General features: G+C 42.3%; 1 protein-coding gene across 6 annotated transcripts in view; it reads right to left on the bottom strand.

The window, feature by feature from the left end:
• The window catches only part of PLCB1 (phospholipase C beta 1), a 670,724-nt gene extending 655,130 nt beyond the window's left edge, over positions 1 to 15,594 (bottom strand). For 4 of the 6 annotated variants that reach the window (XM_073236918.1, XM_073236919.1, XM_073236920.1 and 1 more), the window contains exon 1: positions 15,081 to 15,594. In XM_073236918.1, coding sequence (XP_073093019.1) covers positions 15,081 to 15,179 — 99 coding nt within the window. In that variant the 5' untranslated portion in view covers positions 15,180 to 15,594. The remainder of the gene's footprint in view (positions 1 to 15,080) is intronic. The other 2 variants (XM_037017496.2, XM_037017497.2) reach the window with 1 other exon arrangement.
• Between the last annotated feature and the right edge of the window lie 6,481 nt (positions 15,595 to 22,075).

The following is a 22,075-nucleotide window of genomic DNA, read 5'->3' as shown; positions in this document are numbered from 1 at the left end:
AAAGTCAGCCACGTACAACTGCTCAACTGTGTATTTTGGAACACTGAGCCAGGCTAACTCTTTTGCTTCAGACACTGCTATTTCTAGCTTATTCCTTCTCCTTCAAAATTAAAGCTCCTTTGTTCCATATTTCCTTGGCCCGCCTCTTCTGGCCAAAGGTCCTCTGTTAAACGGTCATTTATCTCAGCTCCCTGCCTGCTTCCTCCATATCACCTCTAGCGTTCCAATATCAGCTAGAACTTGGCATTCTTGCCATGCAAGGCACGATTTGACCCAGAAATACATAAATATCCATTTTCAATTCCACCTGCTTTTTCCCCACCTCCCACATAGCTGCAAGTGTCCGTATTCTGTTCACGCCAAAGTAGCTACTCAACCCAGAGTCTCAAGTATTCTTCATTGTCAGAACATATGCTCTGGTTTGAAGTATAGGATCATCCTTCATTTCCAAGACAACTGCAACTGGCTTATAAGTCCTGTAGCATTTTACTGCAGAATTGTGGAGACAGCTATTAGACAGTCTATTTTTTATTCTCTCCATCCATACCTGCATGGTGTGTATTCCATAAGGTAGTAGTTCTCAAACCTTTGTGTGCATCAGATTTACCGGGAGGACTTGTTCAAACACAGATTGCTGGGCCTTTCCCGCAGAGTTTCTAACTTAAAAGGTCTTGGATAGAATCCAAGAATCTGCATTTTTAATAAACTCACAGTACTTCTGGGTCCAGGGACCACATTTTGAGATCCACTAACATAGGCCTACAATGGGAGGCTTTGGGTCAGAAATACAATGATATAAAGGCTCAAGGAGTGTGAGCTTAAAATGTAGACAAACCTTGTCTTGGAAGTACAAACTGCCTCTAAGAATTCAACTTCCATTTGCTTATTTAAACTTACTTGGTGTTTTTTGTGATAGACATCAACCTTAAAAAACAGAACACTAATAAACTTACCTGTCTTAAGTTAGTCTTAGTGGATGACTATGTACATTTCCACTTCTCTTTATTTGAAAGAAATCATTTTATTCTCATCCTTATCTCATCAATAGTAAGAACTAATCTAATGATACAGGAAGCTGCTATTTATATATGGCATCAATGTTAGAAAACCCTATAACTCTTTATCACAATGACTTCTCACCAATGTGCTACATAGATAATGTATCCTAATATGTTACATGACAATTACATCTCGATAAAAAGAGACGAAACGTGAGAATAAATGGCTATTAAAAAATACCATATTCTAAAGAAATGGGAGGAAATGACAAAGGCACTCATAGTCCAAACTCCCTCCTAATACCAGAATATTCTCTACAAAAACCCTTGACAGAATAACAATGGGCACATCTTGAACACTGGTTCTGAGCCAAGCACTGCAATATGAACTTTAAATGGATTTTCTCCTTTAATGCCTCTAAAAATATAAAGTTAATGTTTTTCTTTAATGCTATTAGTATTCCCATTTTATAGATACGTAGAATAAGGCTTGAGTTAAATAAGGCTTGAGTTAAATAAGGCTTGAGTTCCTTGCCCAAGGAACCCATCTAAACTATTAAGGGAAGCACTGGAAACAATGTTCAAGTACATAGTGAACAGCAGTGCTGCTCAACGTTTTTTAATTATTGTCCTGCTAATAAGGAGCTTTTTTAGACATTTATTTTCCTAACGAATCTTCATAAAATTTTAACTTCACATATATGCTGAACACCTACTTATATGCTTTACACCTACTTATATGCTTTATGTATATCTGTGCTTTATACAAAGTAAAAGTGAGAGATTGAGATTTTTTTTTGTCCTTCAAGAACCTACTTTCATTTCTTTGAGGGGATCTGGGCCCAGTTAAGAATGCATGTCTTGTATCTGCTCTAATACAGATTCACTCACCACCTGTGGCTACTGAACACTTGGAATGTGCCTAGTTTGATGGAGATGTGCTGTAAGATTTGAAAGACTAAGAATGAAAACAAGAATATAAAATAGTTCACCAACAATATTTGTTATCGACCATATTTTGAGATCAATATATTCGGTTAAACAAACTGCAGTGTTAGAATTAATTCCACCTGTTTTTCTTTCTGCTTGTTTTAATGTGGCTACTAGACAATTTTAATTTCCTACATGGCTCACATTACATTTCTACTGGGCAGTGCAGCTCTAAACCTTTATGGAGAAATAAGTTTCCTCCTTAACAGGAAAATGTTTTTCACAAAGCAAACTTGGTCAGAGGATTCTAGTTAGAAAGTCCTAGGGTTTTTTCCATATATGCAGCTACCATCTAGTTTTAACATCTAAGTAGTACAAAATAAATGAAGTTCCTTCTCTAAGTACCAATTCTTCAAATATCCGAATAGAGTCATCACATTGCCATGCTCCAAGCTACAGTTCACAACACTGAGATACGTTATAGGCTGAATTGTGTCCCCACAAAAATGCACGTGTTGAAGTCCTAACCCTAGTAGCTCAAATTAACAATCACCTTCTTTGGAGACAGTCTGTACAGAGCTGATTACGATAAAAGATTATCCAAACGGTGGGCCCTAGTCCAATAGGACTGGTGTCCTTATAAAAAGAGGCCATTTGGTCACAGACACATACAGAGGGAAGGTGATGTGACTGCACAGGGAGAAATCAGCCCTGTACAAGCCACAGAGAGATTCTGGAGCAGATCCTTCCCTCATGGCCCTCAGGAGGAACCAACTCTGCCAACACTAAACCCCAGGGCTCCCATTTAGCCTCCAAACTGTGAGAAAATTAATTCCTGTTGTTTAAGCCACCCAGTCTGTGGTGCTTGGTTATGGTATGCATGGAAGCCCTGGAAAGCGAATACAAGCCATAATCCTAAACCTGAAGGTTAACATCAAGGACAGGCCCACAGACGCACAGCACATTCCTCAGTGCCACTGTCAGGAAGCCTGCTGGCCATCGTTGGCCACGGAACTGACTCCACAGTGATTCTGTGTTCTTAGACTATTATAAGAGAAGACGTGATTAGAGGCGTGTGCTTCTAGTCAATATTAGGGGGACAGCCAGGGAAAACAACAAGCGCTGGTCCACAGGGATTGCTCAGGATCGCATCAGGAGGCAGCAGAGGCAAAGATGTCAAATACATACATTACAGGGAAAGAGCTGTGTAAGGGAAAACGGACTCGAAGGATCACAGAAAATCAGACAGGGTGCCCATCAAATGTCAAATGTCAGCGACGCAGCCCTGACCATGAAAAAAAAAACAATAAAGGTAGTCTTAGAGGAGAGGATGTTAGATTAGGATCAGTGAAGTAGAACTTCCACGTGCATCAGCTTTGATGAGAATTTTCTTCCAAGGGCCCGTCCAATCTGAAATTTCCTCAAATAAAGGAAAGCAGAGGAGGAAAGAGGGTCCAAAAGAGAAGATGCAAAACAGTGGAAAGAAACACTATTAAGATAGTTGTTTTTTACTGACAGATGTAAAACTATCTCCTAACACAAAACAGGGAAAAGCTGGAAGCGTGTTTCTTCAAATATCTTACAGTTTACTTCAGTGAAAGTAGGGACTCAAATGAAAACCCAGATTTCCAAGCATCCAAGGTGCTCACTGCTTAGTGGGGACATCAGTTGAGTAAATGATCATTTCAGCAGGCTAGAGCTCTGGTGGGTGTAAAGTGGCATCTCACTGTGATTTCAATTTGCATTTCCCTGATGACTACCGGCTAATGATGTTGAACATCTTTTCATGTGCTCACTAACCACGTGTGGGCATATGAGTGCACGTGTACACATGCAAGGGCCCAACACTCTTTATAATCATTTAAGATTTAAGTCGGTGGTTTAAATTTCAATCAGTGATTCTGAACCAGGAGGAAATGCTGGCAATGTCTGGCGACAATTTGTTTGTTTCTTTGTAACACTGGGTTTTTGCTACTGGCATCGAATGGATAGAGGCCGGAAATGCAGCTACACATCCTAAAATATGCAGGCCGGCCCCGCAACATGGCAAAATAATTTCCTAGCCCCAAGGGTCAATAGTGCCCAGGCTGAGAAACTTTTTTTAATGACTTCCCATTGACTTTATGATAAAATCTTCGAGTGGCCTAAGCAACACCTATGCAAGCCTTGCCATCCTGCCAGCATTATCTGAGCCACAAGCTCCCTACTTGCTTATTCAGCTGTCCTTCAAGGTCGCCCACCGCTTTCCTCCATGGGATGCCCACAAGTGCTGTTCCCTCGGCCTGACACGCTCCCCCTTCCTCCTGTTTGCTTGACTAAGTCCTACTTAAAACTCAGTTCTTTCCATAAATGAAATTTCTCCAGGGACACCTTCCATATTTCTTATACTCACTTGTATTTCTGTACCTTCTTCCATAACACTTACTACAGTTATAATAAAATAATTATATGTGTGTTGTTTAACATCTGTCTACCCCAGTAGAATACTATGAGGGTAGGAACCAAATCATTTAGCATCATAAATCCACATCCCTCACAAAATGTCCAGTCTGTAAGAGGCAGCGATACACATTTAAATGATGAGTACTGAATGGGTGGGGGGAAAGATACTCAGAAGCAGCAAGGTAGACTCTGCCAAGTATCAGTGGGGGCGCTGGCACCTCACAGGCTGACAGCTGCCTTGGCAAGAGAAATTTCAAAGCAGTGGTAAAGGCAGAACAAGACACTGGAGGGCTGAGCAGTGGGTAGGGTGTAAGGAAAGGTAGATAGATGGTGGGTATAAGCTACACTTCCACAGGGGGCAGGAAGAAGAGGGAAAGGATAGTACAGAAGGAAGGAAGGAAGGATGGAGCTGAATTCTATGTGGGCATTTTTATGACTAGAAGACATATTGATAAGTTCTTAGAGGACTTTCAACAGAGGGAAAACTTTCACCATTACTGTCAAAGGAAGGGACAATTTTAAAGCCAGGATCCAGAGACACCAGGGAGCATGGGCTCCAGAGAGGAATTAGCATTTCCAGGGACAAAAGGGAAGATGAGAGAATGTAGGTGGCCCCAGCATATTAAACTAGGAGTGGAGAAGGAAGGAAGTCTTCATGAATCATTACCATAATAAAGGAAATGTTTTCACAACCATCAGTCTTTTGTTCTGTCACTACTAACACTTCTGAATGCCTTTAAGGGACATTTTCATTGCAATATCTGGGTACATTTGTGAGCATCTTTTTCAGAAAACAGAAGCCACTGGTAATGTTCAGAACATGAGGTGCAAATACATTAAGCATCATAATTTTTAACCAATATGGAGTCACAATGTGAGTATGCACTCAACCCTCAGCCACATTTAGATGGTACAGGAAATTAGTGCTGTGATGGCAGTCAGCTCTGTATTGACAATAAACATTTTGCTTCTCAAATTCACATGGAAAACCCGGATTTAAGAAGGCCATAGAGGAAGGGTTCAGATGGAATGGAAGGATTGGAGCATGGTTTTTAACCAGAGCCACAGACAGTGAGTCATGAAGGTCTCTTCAGAACATGACCCTCTCCAAGTCTGTCTCAAGACTGCATGCTCCCCTGTGTGAACTCTCTGTGAACCAGACACACATCAGATACATCCTTCATGCCACAAACATTCCCTGAGCACCTACTGAGTGCCAGGCCTATGCTCTCCCCTTGGGAAAGAAGATAAATAACAAGTCCTCCAGGAGCCCTGGTCAGCTGTAATCTAGACAAGGCATATTCACCTTCCTCTATGCACCTTCCTGCATTGTTCATCCAGATCTGGCCTCGCCTTTGACATTACCTTGAATTCCAAGCAGGTCTGCATCTTGCCTGGCGGTTGATGATTCATCCTTTACATTTCCCTTATGCCTACCAAATCCTTAATTTTTCAAGATCAATGATTTCCCTAAGAATCTATGGAATGGGCCCAGTCTTAATGGACATCCAACAAAAGACATTTGCAAGTTTTTTGGGAAGAAGAAAAAGACAGAGAAGCACATGCAATGAGTCTCACTAAAACAAAACTGCTACTTACTAGGCAATGAAAAAAGTTACCTTTGTTTTAACGCCGTTCCTGAATATCTTCCTCCATGCATGTTTCTACACTGATTGACTGATGTAAAACCATTTGTAGACTAGAGCTTACACTGGCCTCTGTGCCTCAAAGCAGCAATGAATTTTTCCTGTTTACACATTCTGCATAGTGTAGACAAAAATGGACTTTGTATCTATGCCATAAAAACAGCTGGTCTTGAAGATACTAGCAAAAAGGGTTGAGTTTGTAGGGATCTAAGCCTCATTTGTGTGAATCCTAAAAATCAGGGAGATTCTTTGGAAAAGTCAATGCATCCTTTCCATTTGTATTCATTTAGATTCCATTAAAAGTCTTTTATACTGAAGGGGATGTTTGGGCATTCCAGGGTAGGCAGGTAAGGGCGCTGTATTTCACCATAAGACCTAGTTTAAAATTTAGATTCTGGCTCTAACTAGCCTCATGTTCTTGAGCAAATCACAACCCACTAGCCTCAGTTTGCTTGTATGTACAATGGGAATCGTAACACTTGCTTTTTCCTGTTACTCAAGATGGTGACTTTGTTGACTTGATGACTAAATGGGGGGTGGATATAAATAAATAATAGTGCTTCACAAGTATAAGTGCCTGTCATTAGGACTCTCTCAATTTTGAACCCCAGAGGCAACATTATATAAAACTATTTTATTCAAATGTAATATTGAAGGAGAAAATCACAGAGGATGTCTAGATGGTTACTGCATAGTAGGACTGAGAGCCATTAAGTCTCAGAACCATAAAAAGCCATAGAAGACAGGGGTTAGTGAAGGAAACAAAAGACCCTCTGGACATTTTGACCCCAAAGGGATGCAATTACAGGTAATTATGCACTTGACAGAATCACAAGGATTGGAGAAGAAGTGGGCTTCAGGCTGGGCCACCGTGAATGACCCCAGAACACCACAGCACTGATCCTTGAAGAGAAACCATGGCCTCCATCACATTCCGAAAGGTGGGAAATCAAGGAGGAACTCCTGGCCTCAAAAACACACCAGCTTAACAGAAGACAAAAGAGTCATCTGAGATGGGAGCAGCCACCACCACCATCACCTCCTTAGGCCCATGGACTTGGGCACCAGGCCCTGGAGAACAACCACAGAACAACATGCTTGCTCCTTAAACATCTCACATATCTGTAGAAACAACCCACAGAATGCAGAAAGGTGGAATCTTTCACATTTCTGCCCCCTCCCCAATCTCACACTCGTGCATCTAATATCGGCGGAACATAAATTTTGCAGCCAGGATATTAGACACCTCATGGGAGTCTAGCAAATGAAACTTTAGATTTCCAGACTTTATTACAAAAAGTCTCACTAAGACATGGGAATGGATGCTAGGTGAGATGCAACTATATCAAAGACAGCACACCTCAGAGAGCATCATGGATAGTATCCTTCACTTTCTTTTTTTTTCATCTGTTGAACCACTTGCTGACTTGCTCTGTGGCCTTTGATCTCCATTTTGAGATCCCACGGCCTCGTCTATGAAATGAACCAAAGTAACTTTCCCTTACCTGATTCATAAACAAGTTCCAAAAAGTTTGTGTTTTTTAACAGCAAAATTATCTCTTGACCTCCTACTTATCAGTTATTTAATGATACCCACCATAACTAGTTCAAGTAAAAGAACTTTCTTTACTAACTATTCCATTTTCTCTGAACCTGCACATAAAATTTCAGTGCAATAAAAAAAACAAAAACATTAAGAAAATATTGTGGACTAAAAGAATCTTTGAAATACAAAACAGATGTAGGATGCTTTTAATTCTGTTTGAATACTAAATAATTTTTTTCATTTTTACTTAGTAGTCTGTTCCCCCAGTGACAGTAATTTCGTTTCTTGCCAGATGTATAGATTTGATCGACATCAGTTAATACCTATACCTAACCATTTTTTCAAAATACAAATTAAAAATTTCCAAAAATTGAAATTAACATGGGAAGATAATAAATTCAAATATCAGAACTTAAAGAGATCAGAGGAGAACCAGAAAGACTTAAATTGCCTAGCCCTCTTTTTAAGCTATTTAAGGTAGTTTTTCCAGAAATGGATGCCTTCCTTAGGATCGCGTGTATAACTAACTGTTCTCAGAAACATGTCTCTAGTTCCTTTCCCTACTGACCTACAGGGGCACATGGCTATGGCATAGATGGGGAAAGGGGAGCATTATAAAATCCATCTGAGCAGATGAAATTTATAACACAATCTGAAAAGGTTGCATGAACCTAGTATTAGCTCGACTAATAGGAAAACTCACATTTTCAGTTACCAAGGATTTGTTATTTAGGTGAGACCCGCAGCATTAGTCACCAATTCACAATCAATCCCATTCCTTTTCTGCTGGCACTCCTTGTTCATAACACGAAGCAATCCTGATAAAGAAATGTTTAGCTACAGGTTACAAGTTCAACATAAAAAAGCAAAATGTTCCTGTCCCATTTAAATGTCATTGAAGGTAAATATAACTTGAAGCTATTTATTGAGAGGCTAAACCTTCAAGGGAAGTATTTGAGATATGCTAATAGCCAGAGCAAATTATCCTAATGTGCCATAAGTAGGAATATCACAGTCAGGCAAGATAAGATAGAAAACCTATGAAAGGAAAGTATATTCCAGAAACAGCACTCCACTAGTCTGCTTTGCTATGCCAATAATAGCCTGTAGGCATTTCATTTCCTTGCTAAATTACTAGAGCTCTGTTTAACCGTTTCCTCCTTTGGGGCATTTGCACCTGCTTCACTTCCCAGACTTCACCTTAGGGCAAATAAGGGCCTAATCAAGTGCCATCTAAACAGAAGATAAGTCACTTTTGCTGTTACTGTTCAACGGGGTTCACTCAGCAATGATAGAAGTGCTTTAGGCTGAAGAGGGTTTCTTTTGTTTTCACTGAAAATAAAAAATAGCTTTATTAGATAAAAAACAGGCAAAACCAATCTAAGGAGTTATAAAGTAGGATAAACATTACCCTTGGGAGGGAGTGTAAGGACTGAAACAGGGTACTCAAGGACTTGTGGGGCTTGCAAGACTTTCTTGATCTGGTGTTGCTCACCTGGGAGCATTCATTTTGTGAAATCAGACCCAGCTGGGCACAAGATTTGCATGTTTTACTGTGTACATGCTACACTCTGATAAAAAGCTTAAAAGAGCTTTACCCACTTTTGAAAAGTTGTATTTTCACATTTGTATTAAAGTGATTATTGTCAATAAGAAATTCAACAAAAGCTCTATAGACATGAATAAGAGACCTATCTGGGTATATTTAACTGGCATTTTTGAGGACACCTGCCTCTTGCTGTGGAGCCCCACCTACCAACCAGAGCTGTTTCTTCCCTATTTCCCATAACCTTTTCAAAGTGAATGTTGTTCAATGCCCACCTCATAAACCCTTCCCATCTACTCCCTCATTAATCTGTTGTCTTCCCATCATATTCTTATCATTTCAGAAACTGTAACTGCAGATTCTACATAATGCAAAAGTACTAACAAAGCTTTTGCGTAGGATGCTAGGAAATGTGCAATACACTATCATGTTTCATTATTAGTATTATTACCTGATTCAGCTGTGGGGCTTTTGGGGCCATTGGCAGGGTAGGGAGGAGTTAATGGAGAGGGAGAAGGGAGTTATTTTTTCCAAATGTACAGGGCATTAATGCAAATCCAAACCTCTGCGCTTCTTCAGCTTTCTTCTCAGACAATTTAGGCAGTCTTTAACCATTTTAACACAAATGTGAAAATACAACTTTTCAAAAGTGGGTGAAGTTATTTTAAGCTTTTTATCAGAGTGTAGCATGTATATAGCAATTATGACTTTGAATGTTAGATTTGTTTGTGAGACAGGATATATGATGTAATATTGTCTTTATATATACTTATTTACATATATGAATCCTTGCTAAATTACAAGAGTTTTGTTTGACTGTTTCCTCCTTCCAGGCGTGATACCTATGCAGCTACTACGTGTGTGCGTGTACATTTTTTTTAAAGGAATTTAAGTAGAAATAAAACTTCTGAATGCTTTGTAAATTAACTTGCTTTAAAGAAAATGGGTCCTGCTTTATATGCAGATTCACTTTCGCTGAAACACCTAAATCTTAAAGGGGTAAAAAACTGATCTTTTTCAAATTATAAAATATGAAAATCAAAACACACATTAAAGGAAATGGAAGGAAGGTCTGGATCTTCCCAGTTGTAAAATAAAAAAACAGAAACTGAGCATTTTGATAAAATCCATAGCTCCCTAACTACTGGGGAGACAATAACATTTAAAAAGATAGTTTGCTTTTTTTTTTCCAGAGTTTACTGTGTGCCAAGCACTATGCATAACAACACATATACCTTTGCTCACTTCACTTTACAGCTGTTCTGAGCAGCAGGAAATATTACAATCTTCACATTACAGAAGAGGAAACTGAGGTTGAGATGTATTAAGTAACTTCCCATAGTGAGATATAAATTTGGAAGGCAAGAGTAGAGAAAAAGAACAAGCCCTTGAGAAGTCTTCCATGTTCCAGATGTTGGGAAACAAAGAAGAGTCCTGAGATATCAAGCAGGGGCAAACCAGGGGTTGGGGGCCTACTACATGGTCTTTACCCATCCTTGTTCCCTCCACATCCTGTCCAGTACAGAGTGCAGCCAAACACAGAAACAGAAATGAGATGTGAGATGGGCCAGACTCTCAATCTCCCCAGCTCCCTGAGATGGAGAAAGTAACCCCCTTCCACTGTCCATGTCACCAGAACTGTCAATAATGCCCACAGTCCTGTACAACCACCTCTGACCAGCAGAGCCTGATAATGTACAAATACAAACTAAAAGCAAGGAAAAGCTGCATCCTGTGATATCACTGGGTGTCTGGCCTGAGGGTTTCAGCCCCAGGCAAGTTCACTATGGATTCAGTGAGACCGAGAAGTGACAATGGAATGAGAAATGACAATGGAACATTCTTGAGGTAGAACAGTTTATACTGGCTTTTTTCTCATGGTGGTAGGTGGAGTACTAGGATCAGGTCTGCATCCAGCAGTCTGCAGGTCTGTAATCCTCCTTCATCTCTACCTCTGGGGCAGAGCTGTTTATATAGTGACTCAGTCAGTAATAGCTTATTGCCTATGGGTGTGGAAGCAGTAGCCTAGCAGTAGGCCAATTACATCATCAAGTAGTTTAGGGTCAGGTGAGGATCCTGGCCATAGGAACTTCCATTTTCCCCACACTGGGGAGAGAGGTAACCACAATAGGTTAGTGCTTTAGCTGCTGGCCAAGTTCTAGAGGATGAAGTTTGACCTTGATCTTCAGATTGTCCGTCCACCCATCACTAGCTGTTCCAACATTGAAATACTTCCATATGCCCCAAGAATCCCTGGGGACCCCCAGAACTCCCCATGTTTGGGTGAAAGAAAGGTTAGTGTCTGGCTGTGGTGCTACAGTGTCTTATGGACCCTGCTCCAGCTCCACACCCCACCTGTTGTCTGTTTTGTCAAGTTAATGCCTAAGTCAAAGCTTTTAACTACCACCCTAGAGCAACCACAGCCTCACCATGACATTGGAAGGTAACCAACAGCTTATGCAGGGCACTGCACTTCTGAGTGACATCTTCTAGTCCACATGGTAGTCGGGACAATGGGAGTGGTGATTAAGGCGCTTTAACCACTCAAGGAACAAGAGATAATCTCTTCACAATTCTAAATAGCCACAAACTCATCATTTTCAAATGTATCATCATGCTTTCAAATGGGCCATTGAGGGTCTGTTTTATGAGGTTGTCCATACTTCATCCAAAAGACAGAGAAGCAGGATGCTATAATATTTAAGTGAGATAAGATATTTGAAAGATTTTTGAAGCTATTTCCAGCTATTTACTTTTTATCTAAATAAGTGGACAAGCAGATGGGGACCCACCCTTGGGGCAGGGGGCAGCAAGTACCTCCCAAAGTCAGAGGCCACAACAGTCTCCTGCTCAAAGACATGAAGTCAAACTAGACAGCCTTTCAAAACTCTTCTCTCACTCCTTTTAATAGTCCCACTAGAAGCAGGCAAAAATGCTGAAAAATTTTCATGGCATGTAAGAAATTCAAAAGAATGTATGAATGTGAGTTAAGCCAGCCTGGGCATCAGAAACACTTCATAAAATAGCCCAGAAGATCCAAAATGATTGTTCATGATTATGTCATTGAGGTCTTTGTGCCTCTTATGCAGAAAAGTAACAATTGCATGAATTTCTCAAAATGCAAATACAGAGGTAAAATTTAACTCACAAACCAATGAAAACTTACACAAGCTAGTAAGAGTGTGCTCACCATCTTACCATACTTTCCAGGTTCTTTCACAAACCTTATCTCATTGGTTTCAAAGTGTGGCTCCCCAGACCAACAGCATCAGCATCACACAAGAACCACGTAGAAATGCAGATTCTTAGCCTCACTTCTGAACCTCTGAATGGCAAACAGGGTGGGACCTAGCAAGCTTCAAGTTACCAAGCCCTCCAGATATTTCTGATGAAGGCTTGAATGTAGGAGGTACTGCTTTATCCATTTGGCTACCCCCAACAAGAGATGAAACAGGCAGGAAATGGAGCATTCTTACAGTTTTGCACAAGAGGCAGCAAAAATTCAGAGAGGTTAAGTGATTAACGAAACATCACACAGCTGACTGGCAAAAGAAACTAGCAAGTAAGGCCAGACTTTCCAACTCAAGATCTAGGTCTCTTTTGTCTTCAGCACAGTCTCATTAAGATGCAATATAATTAGGCAGATCACCTAAACTCACTTGAATCTAGAAGGGCAAATGTGAACTAGGAAGAGGAGAGGGGTGGCACCTGGTGAGGACTCAGCAATGTAAGAAAGTCTGGATCCTTTTTAGTCCACAGATGATGGTGGAGACAGAAAGCCAAGGAACTTGGAGAAGAGTTCACCATATTCCAGGTAACTCGGCTCCTGAGTGCAGACTGGTTCTCCCCTATACAAAATATGAGATTCTACTGGCCCTCTCCTTACTGCGTACATCCTTCCTGTAGGGCTTCCCAGGAAAATCCCTGCCATAGTGCTCAGAGGAATTTTTTCTCACCTTTTTCCAGGTGATTTGACTATCGGCCTCTCCCTTACTCTCACAGCAACACTCATAATCTCTAAATCACTGGTGTTATTGATAATTTTTCACTTCCTCAGTCTAGCGTGTAAGGTCTATAACAGCAGGGATTTTGTTTACTTTCCTTACCAGATCCCAGGATCTAGTCCTAGGCCTGGCATTAGTAAGTGAGGAAGAAATACTTGTGACATAATGCGCGTAATAAAAATCATCTACCTGGATGTATCAAACTGTGTTTCCACAGAAGACCTTCCTTTTCAAAGTGGCACTGGATAGCTTCTTCCAAACAAGACATTCTGGAGAATTATTTAAAATCGAGTTTAAAATCTCTGTGAATAAATTCAGAGCTTATGCTAAAATACTTTTTTTTTTTTTTAATTCTGCAAAGTCTCCTTTCTCTTTCCTTCTGCCCTTGACTCTCCTCAGAAAATCCATCTAAACATTAGCTCTCTAGCCTAGGATCTCAGGATTGGCAAGACTGTTTTATTTGTTGTTGAACTGCATTTTCTTTTTTCGTTTCCTTTTGTTTTGTTTTGTTTTGTTCTCCTTTGACACAAGCGAAGCATTTAATCTGTGTCTGAACTTACTGTTTAAATTCTATTCCATTTACAAAAACATTCGGTCACTAGACAGGCACAGGAAAAAAGTGTAAAGCCCACACTAGAAGGATAAAAGGACGCATGCTTATATCCTCCCATACAGCATTTAATAATTGGTATGAACTTTCAAGGAAGCTGTGGCTCATACTCCAAATTCTGATCACACTTCCAACTGGACAAAATAGACACAGATCCACTCCGCGAAATAATTGGATTCGTTACCTGGAATATTTAAATTGTTTTCAGACACTGGAAAATGGCTTAAGAAGATTAAAGAAAAATACCCTGGAGAATAACAGGCTATAATTTTCTAGGTGGAAAATCTGTTCAGCAAGAATGCCTCATTCTCCTCTAATTCCTCCTGTTTAAGAGATGCCTTCGACAGTTGGACCTAAATTTCCCTAGATCCTGATAGCTCAGGTTTATTCCAGTGGGTTGTTCTTTTCAAACCTTTCCGATGACACCCGGGACATAAAATTGATAGGCTTAGTGTCCTCAATCTGAAGATTCCCCTATTTTAGCAAGACATTAATTTAAGTGTTTGAAGGCAATCCGGGTGGGGGTTTACTTGAAGTCCTAGAGTCCAGGGCTCGTGTGAAACACTGGAGATCCGGGCTGGGCTAAGCTGGGCGCCACCTGGCAAAAGATGTTGGCAAGTTGTGGGGGAATGTCTTCACGTGTCTATTTTAATCTGAAGACTCCTGCCCACTCAGTTCTCAAAAACTAGCCCTCCGCATTTGCCTGCAGGTCCACTGAGCCCTCCTCGACCCCTCAGTGCCCTCCTTCCGCTCTCTAGCCCTCCTCAGGTACGTCCACCCCAGCTTTCAAAGAGCCCCTCACTCCGGAGCCGGGCGCTGAAGTTTGGAATCGGCGACCACCTGTCGGCTGGGCCGCTGTATCCTCAGGCGCATGGGCTCCCGTGAAAGAGCTAAGAGGGTTAACAATCACTGGACATTTTCGGACTTCAGGGTTGTTCCTCCTTTAAACGGGGCAAAGGAGGTAACAGGGGGTGCGACTGCGGGAGGAGAGGGGCGCGTCTTGCTCACACCCCAGCGCTTTCCAGATGGTCCCAACTTCAAGCTCTCCCCACTTGCCAAACTCTCAGGACCCGCACCGGGCTAAGACTGCCCGTCGTGCTCCGCTGTCCCAAAAGACTTAAGACCCTCGAGGGGCGCTTGCCAGACTCGGCGAAGATGTCACCTCCGAAACCCCGAGACCACAGGAGCGCGCGCAAAGCCCCGGGCTTTGCTACCCGCCGCGGCAGCAGCCAACCTGTGCGCCCAGGCCGCCAGCCGCGCGCCGCGCGCCCATTGCATAACGCGCCCCTTGCCCCACCCCCACGCCGCCCGGCCCCTGGCCCCCGCCAGCGCCCCGACCCGGCCGCCCCGGGACTTACATCATCCCACTTGACGAATTTGGTGCCCTTCTTGAGGCTGTCCGACACGCACACGGGCTTGAGTTGCAAAGCGTGCACTCCGGGCTGAGCCCCGGCCATCTGGGCTCATCGGGGCTCCGGGCGGCCCGGGCGAGCGCGGCAGGGACGGGGCACCGGGCGCGGGCTCCTTTCTCTGCTCTGAAGGCTCTCGACTCTGTTCCCCCGCCGGCCTCCCCCGGCCTCCCGGCCTCCGCACCTCCTCCGGCGCGGCTCAGCAGGCGGGGCGCGAGGGGGCCAGGCGCCCGGCCATGCCCCGGGCGGGACGCGAGGTCGGGCGCCCGCGGTGGATGCGAAGCCTCGGAGGGCGAGGAGAAGCCGAGCCGGGCAGCCGAGGCTGCCAGCCGCCGCCGGATACCGCTCCTCAGCCGCCGCCGCCTCCGAGCGCACCATTCAGCACATCCTCTATACACAGAGGGAGAGAGCGAGTGACACACGCTCGGCGCCCCCCCCGCCCTGCTCCTTCCCCTCCTCCCTCCTCCTCCCGCCCCCCCTTCCCCGCCACCCTCGCTCGCTCGGTCCCTCCTTCCCCCGGCGGCTTCCAGCCCAACTTTGCGCGCTGGGTCAGGGCCGGGAAGCGGGGATGCAGCGGCACCTCCCGGCTCCTGGGCCCCACTGCAGCCGGCGCCTCCCGCGCGCCCTCTGAGCAGGCCCCACGCCCTGCCGCGCAGGGGGGCTGGGGCAGTCCAGCCGCCGGACGTTCCTTGGGGTTTTCTGGGGAACTTGAGCTGGAGCCTGGGAGTGGGCTTGCATCCAGACTAGGTGGGGAAAGGCAGCTATCGGGCGAGATCCGAGAGGCAACCACCGCTTTCCCCTCTAGCTGGAGCTCTCCAGCGCCGGCCACAAACCAGCTTTCTGAAAAGACAATTATTATTTATTAGTAGAGAAGAGATCCGTTGAGAGCTTGGAGCGAGAGCTCTTTGGGGAAACCTCGCCGCGCCTGAGAGTTTTCAACACGCTGGTCTTGAAGCGTGGGCATGCTATTAAGTTGTGCTTTTGAGAGAGAAAGCCTATCCTGAGAGCAACGACAGTTTATTTTATTTTATAGGCCCCCCACTCCTCTCCGTGTGGGATGAAGTGTGTGTGAGAGAGAGACAGAGAAAGTGGATGTCTTACCAATACCAGTTTAGTAACAAAGGTCTAAGAATGATTGTCTCCAGTCAACCAACATTTCTCAGGTCTTCAAAAAATTAGATATGAGCTACCCCCACCAGTATGGAAAAAATTTTAAGATGGATAATACCAGTGCTTGAGAGGATGTACAGCAACTGGAACTCTCAGCCGGTGCTGGACAGTGTAAAATAATAAGTAAAGCCACTTTGGAGAACAGTTTCTTATAAAGTTAAACATTGACTTTTCTTAAAATCCAGAACTTCCACTTCTAGGTATTTGCCCAAGAGATGTGAAAACACACGTTCACAAGACTTATGCAACAGTGTTCATAGCTTTCTTTGTAATAGCCGAAAAACACCATAACGGCAATCAGCAAATGAATGAATAAACAAACAGTGATATGCCCAAATAATAGAATGCTATTTGGTAATGGAAAAGAATGGCCTTTCATCATCTTGGATGAATCATACAGGTGTTAAGCCTAGTGAAAGAAGCTAGAAGCAGTAGACTCCTTATTGCATGATACCATATGAGGAATTCTAGAATAGGCAAATCAGCCTATATTGACAGCAGTTCAGAGGTTGCCTGTGGCCAGGAATGGACAGGGACTGTCAGGGAAGGAGTACAGGGGAAATTCGGGGTGACGGGAATGTTCTATATTATGTATGTACACATTTGTTAAAACTCATACAACTGTACAGCTAAGATGAGTGCATTTTATTATAAGTAAATTACGTCTTACTAAGGCTGACTTTTCACAAGAAAAAGGAATATGAACAACGAGAGCATGAGGGAAACTCCTTTTCTTAAGTGTTTATTCTTCCTAACCTCTGCCCTCAGGCTTCCAAGGCTCAATGTTTATAAGCACAGTCAAAATATTACTAAAAATCAGATGGGATGATTTGCTATTAAATATTTCAGTGCATTCAAAAAACACATTTGATCCACCAGCTATATGCTAGGCAATATGATAATCACCACTGATAACCTGGTGACCACCACCCCTGACTCCTACTCTCTTTTGGAGACCTTGCCATATCCGTGGAAGCCATGTGCTACAAAGAATCTCTCTAAAAACTGACTTGTTTCATTTTGATCACATGACTCCAAACCAAAACCTGAGTATACTGTCAATAGACCTTCTAATAAGCAGCCTTGGCCTGCTAATTATCTTGCAAAAGGCACCAGTTATGTTCTCCCATTGCTTTCCTTTACTTAGAGGACTACAACAAAACTGGACCCTCAGGGGTCCCAGCCTTCTTAATTGTCCTTGCAACTGATCCTACCAGGGTTGTTCTTTTTTCTGTTGTGTCTCTTCTTTCCCCCTGCAATCCCTTGGTTATCTGCTAGAAAGATTATTGGTCAAATAGGTTTACCCCACCAGAGTGGCTTAGGAAAGCAAGACAGATAAGAGATGTGCCCTGTAGAAGGAGAATTTGGAGGACTTGAAATAGCTGTAACTAAATGGGAAGGTGGATCAAGCCTGATCATGGGGGCCCATTACATCATTGTTCTGTTTCATTTCCTTGCCCTTCTCTGCATCCACTATTTTGCCATGTGACCTGTAGTTTTCAACGAGACACATTATGTATTTGTCTGCCCCACTGATGTTGGCCAAAGTGACTTGCTTTGGCCAATGGAGTGGTAGAAGATGTGGAATGAGCAAAGGCTTGAAATATGCTTTGTGAGACTGGGCTCATCTCTTCAGATTCTTCTCATTGACATGAGATTAGCATATTTTAGGGAGTTACATAGGGCTGACCCAGACCCAATCTGCAAAGTGGAGACAAATCAAACCCACCCTAGATCTGCCAGAACCCAGCCAACCTGCAGACTTAAGAGCACTTGTGACTTACGACAATAAATGCTCATTGTTGAATGCCACTGAGCTGGGGTCATTTGTAACATACCATTGTTGTGGCAATAGATGGTTGAGTCATTCATCTGATATTCTTGATCCTTCCCAGCTGTTGCTGTGAATGTGAATGTAAGAAGGAGAATAAAGCTGTAGAAATCTGAACAGTGTTTGTCTTCAAGACAAATATGGGTTGTAGAAGCTTCCGCCGCCAGAACCGCCGCCAGAAAAGGGATGCAGTTTGATCCAGGAACACTGCAGGATAAATGCCTCCAGTATGTAGGGTGAGGCTTGAGGCAGGTTGGTTCAACACCCTCCTCTTTTACTATTCTCTAGGAAAGATACAAGACAGAAACATTTTTAAAGTATGGGAATTTTTGCCATGCAAAGGGACCTGTAAGAACATCCAAAACTGTGTGAGCCAAGCCTGTGATCCATCAAGTTCAGTGCTCTGTTCTGGTTGTAAAACAATAGAGAGATCTGTTATTTGTGACAGCACAAAATTGCCCTCCAGGATGTCAGCCTCAGGGAGTTGGCAAAGCTAACCTTTATTGAGTATTCAGTATAAGCCTGAGCACTAAGCCAAGCACTTCCCAGACACTCAACATAACCCTTACTATTGGGCAGCACCTTCCCACCCTCTCTCTCTTGTAAGCAAACCCTGATTTGGTTTAGGTGGCAAAAGTACTTACAGATGGTGGCTCCTCCCTCTGCCCAGAGGACAAACTGTGATTGGTCTATGGATCTAAACCAATTATAGAATCCCATTTTTCTTTATCTAGGATTGGTTTAGGTGGTGGTTAAGGGACTGAAATCTGGCCAATGAATTAAGGGAGGCAGGGCTTTAAGGAAACATTTCTTTCTCTCTTTCTCTCTCATTCTTTTTTCTTCTTCTTTTTCTTATTGTTGTGTTTTTTTTTTGTTTTGCTATGTAAAGAGGATAGCCAAGTAGAAAGATGCAAAGAGTCTGTCCTTTATGAGAGTGTTGATCCTTTGAGCCTTTTCTAAACTTCCTGATAAATGAGGTAATAAATGTTTTTATTGCTTAAGCCTTATTGTTACTCCCAGCTAATCCAGTGGGCAATATTATTTCCCCCATTTTACTAATTTTAAAACTGAATCTTGGAGATGTAAATTAACCTGCCCAAGATCACACAATTGGACCCAGGGACTGAGAGCTAGAAACTCTGACTTCAGAACTTGACTCTAGCCACCATGCTAAACAATTCTAGAACTTACAACTCAGATTTGAGCCATTTCTCCTGACTTTAAACCACATTATAATGAAGATATTCCTAATTCCTCTAGAGAAGTGATTGTGATATCTATCCATCTCCTATCAGTTCATCACTCATTTGAGGCCTGTCATCACGGGAAGGACGGGAAGGACAGGTGTTCTGATTTGAACATATTTTTCTAACGGTCAGTTCTACCAATTACTAGCTATGTGCTATTGGAAAGTCTCTTACCCCTTCTGAAATATAATAGCCTAATATGTTCATGAGAATGAAAGCTCATTGCATGCCAGGCACTGTTCTAGGTTTTTATACTTTTAATGAATTAATCCTCATATTAATACCAGGAACTGGGTTACTATTATTATCTCCATTTTATGATGGAGGAAACTGAGTCAAGGAAGAGTTAAATGCTTGTCCAAGATTTACCAGCTAATTAGTAGAAAGACCAGAATTCAAACCCAGACAGTTGGTCATTTAATTGTTTAATTAATTGGCACATTTGATTACCACGCTACACTATACTGAAGAGTTATTGTGAAGATCAAATGAAATCCTCTGTGTAAGTCTCTGTTACATTGTAGTAATCAATAGTAGTTAATGCACTTACAATTATTTTTAAATTGTACTATATTGCCTTTATGTGCCCTAGAATGACTTTTTGTGTGCAGTATTCAAAAGCAGCATCCTAATTCTGTAATCTGTGATTCAGTCAACTTTTTTTGGCCTCCATTGATTCTATGAAGTTCAGTCATAGCCATTTTCATCTCTAACCTTCTAAAACTCAAAAGCTCTTTTCCATTATGAATAAATGAGTTCTAATTACATCTAAGCATCAGGGTTCCTCTATCTTTTTTGAAGTAACAAAGAGATATGGGGGAAAACTGCCCAGAGCCAGCTTTATAAAAATCACATCTGGGTTACACTAAACAGTCTTTGGCACATAAAACCCTCTACGTGTGCTGTTCCATACCCTTTCCCTGCCTGGCTGTCTGGAATGAAGATGATCTCTTCAGTGACCTTGTCAGGCATCTGTTAAAGAAGGCAGTTCCGTTAGCCTGGGTCCATGAGTGATTGCAGGGTGAAGGTCGTCATGGTGAGTACTTGTTTACCTGCCCATTACAGTTATGTGAACAAGGAGTACACTTTTAGAAACTAGCATCATTAGCATCATCATTATATTTTACATCAGTGTAAGAGACAAGGGTCATACATCTTAGATGGTAAATAAGAACATGCATTGTGATGGAATTGTCAAGTTGTGACTCAGTGAAGTCCCTAATCAAGTAAAACACTGAGATAGACAAAAACACAGAAGAAGACAATTGAAAATTATCAGCGGCACATGGAAAGAGCTTTACTTTTCCTTTCCCAGAGGCTCTTGTTTGAACCCTTTCTTAATAGCACAGTGCATTTTCTATAAATTTTATCACACAAAAGAAAAAAGCTTTTAAACTGATTTAGTTATGTTACAGAAATGGTGGGGTTTTTTTTTTCTTCTTGAAAAATAAGAAAAATGACCTGATATTCATGGAAGCTCTATTTTATCCTTCATTTAAAGCAAAAGCTTTCATTGAAATCTGGCTGATTGCCTTAAACACCATTTTGAAAAAAATAATTTGGAAGGACAAACCCAAAAGTACTTAAAGAGAGACATGCTCAACAGAATCCAGATTTACCAGAAAACATAGGTATTAGGGAGTGAGGACCACAGAAACAATGCCTCAGGATGGATAAGAAGCCTGTGGAAAGACTTCTTCATCCCACTCTGCTTCCCTCCTGCCATCTTTGGATCATCCAACGTAGTGACTGAGACACACAAGGGTCAAGATATAATCATCTTCCAAAATGTGTCCTCCCTGTACTGTAAAAATTAACATCAGCACACTTGTAATCCTTTCACACTTCAAATATAACCACCAAGCCTTGGGTCTCTAGTGATATCTCCACAGAACTTAAAGGAAGTGTCTTTTTATTGTTGAGTGTCAGAACATTATGCATAGATTCACATTTTAAAAAAATCTTTCGGCATAATGGTTTCAGGTAATAATCCTCTTCTTAAATAAACTGAAGTTAATTCTACAATTCTGTACTTCTTATTCAAAGGTGTCGGTCACCATTTACAGATAACTGTAATAGCTACAAAATATGGAAAAACAGCTCTTCTCATTTTCCTGAGCTTTTAACAAACAAGTACATGGCTTTGTTTCAGATCAGGACTTTTCTGAGATTCGTTCATTTCACTACAGTTGCCCCACCTTACAGATATAAGAGCAAACTATTCTTATTCTTATTTAAAACATACTAAGGCAGAGGGGGAAAGTTGCTTTTCATAGAGGCTGTTACATAGGCTCACGTTGCCTACCCAGTGTCTATTCTCCCAGAGTCAATTAGCAGCAAGACTCTGTTGGTTCGGGAGTTCCCTGAGGGGAAAATTCAAAACTGTCCCCATACATGGAGGTCAAAGAGAGACCAAAGAAAGAGGCAGCCCCATCCCGATTGGTAGGTGGCAGTTTTCATAAGAAAGGGGACTTACTTCTGAGGCTTGTCCTGGTGGGTTGCAAGAAAAGTAATGTCCACACCACTGCTCAGAATCTTAAAACTTTATAAAGAGGTTTAATGGGGTTCAGTCATATACCCAGTCCAGGTGGTCTCAGCAACACCCTACTATTTCAAGGCTGCATACTTGAAATGGCTCCTTGTATGGGAATGGTGGGCAAAATGTACATTCCAAGACAGGGATGAGGAGCCTCCAA

This window comes from Manis javanica, chromosome 5 (genome assembly GCF_040802235.1).
Source record: "Manis javanica isolate MJ-LG chromosome 5, MJ_LKY, whole genome shotgun sequence".
NCBI lineage: Eukaryota > Metazoa > Chordata > Mammalia > Pholidota > Manidae > Manis > Manis javanica.
The sequence above is the reverse complement of the archived record's forward strand: the minus strand, read 5'-3'. Positions and strand labels throughout refer to the sequence as shown.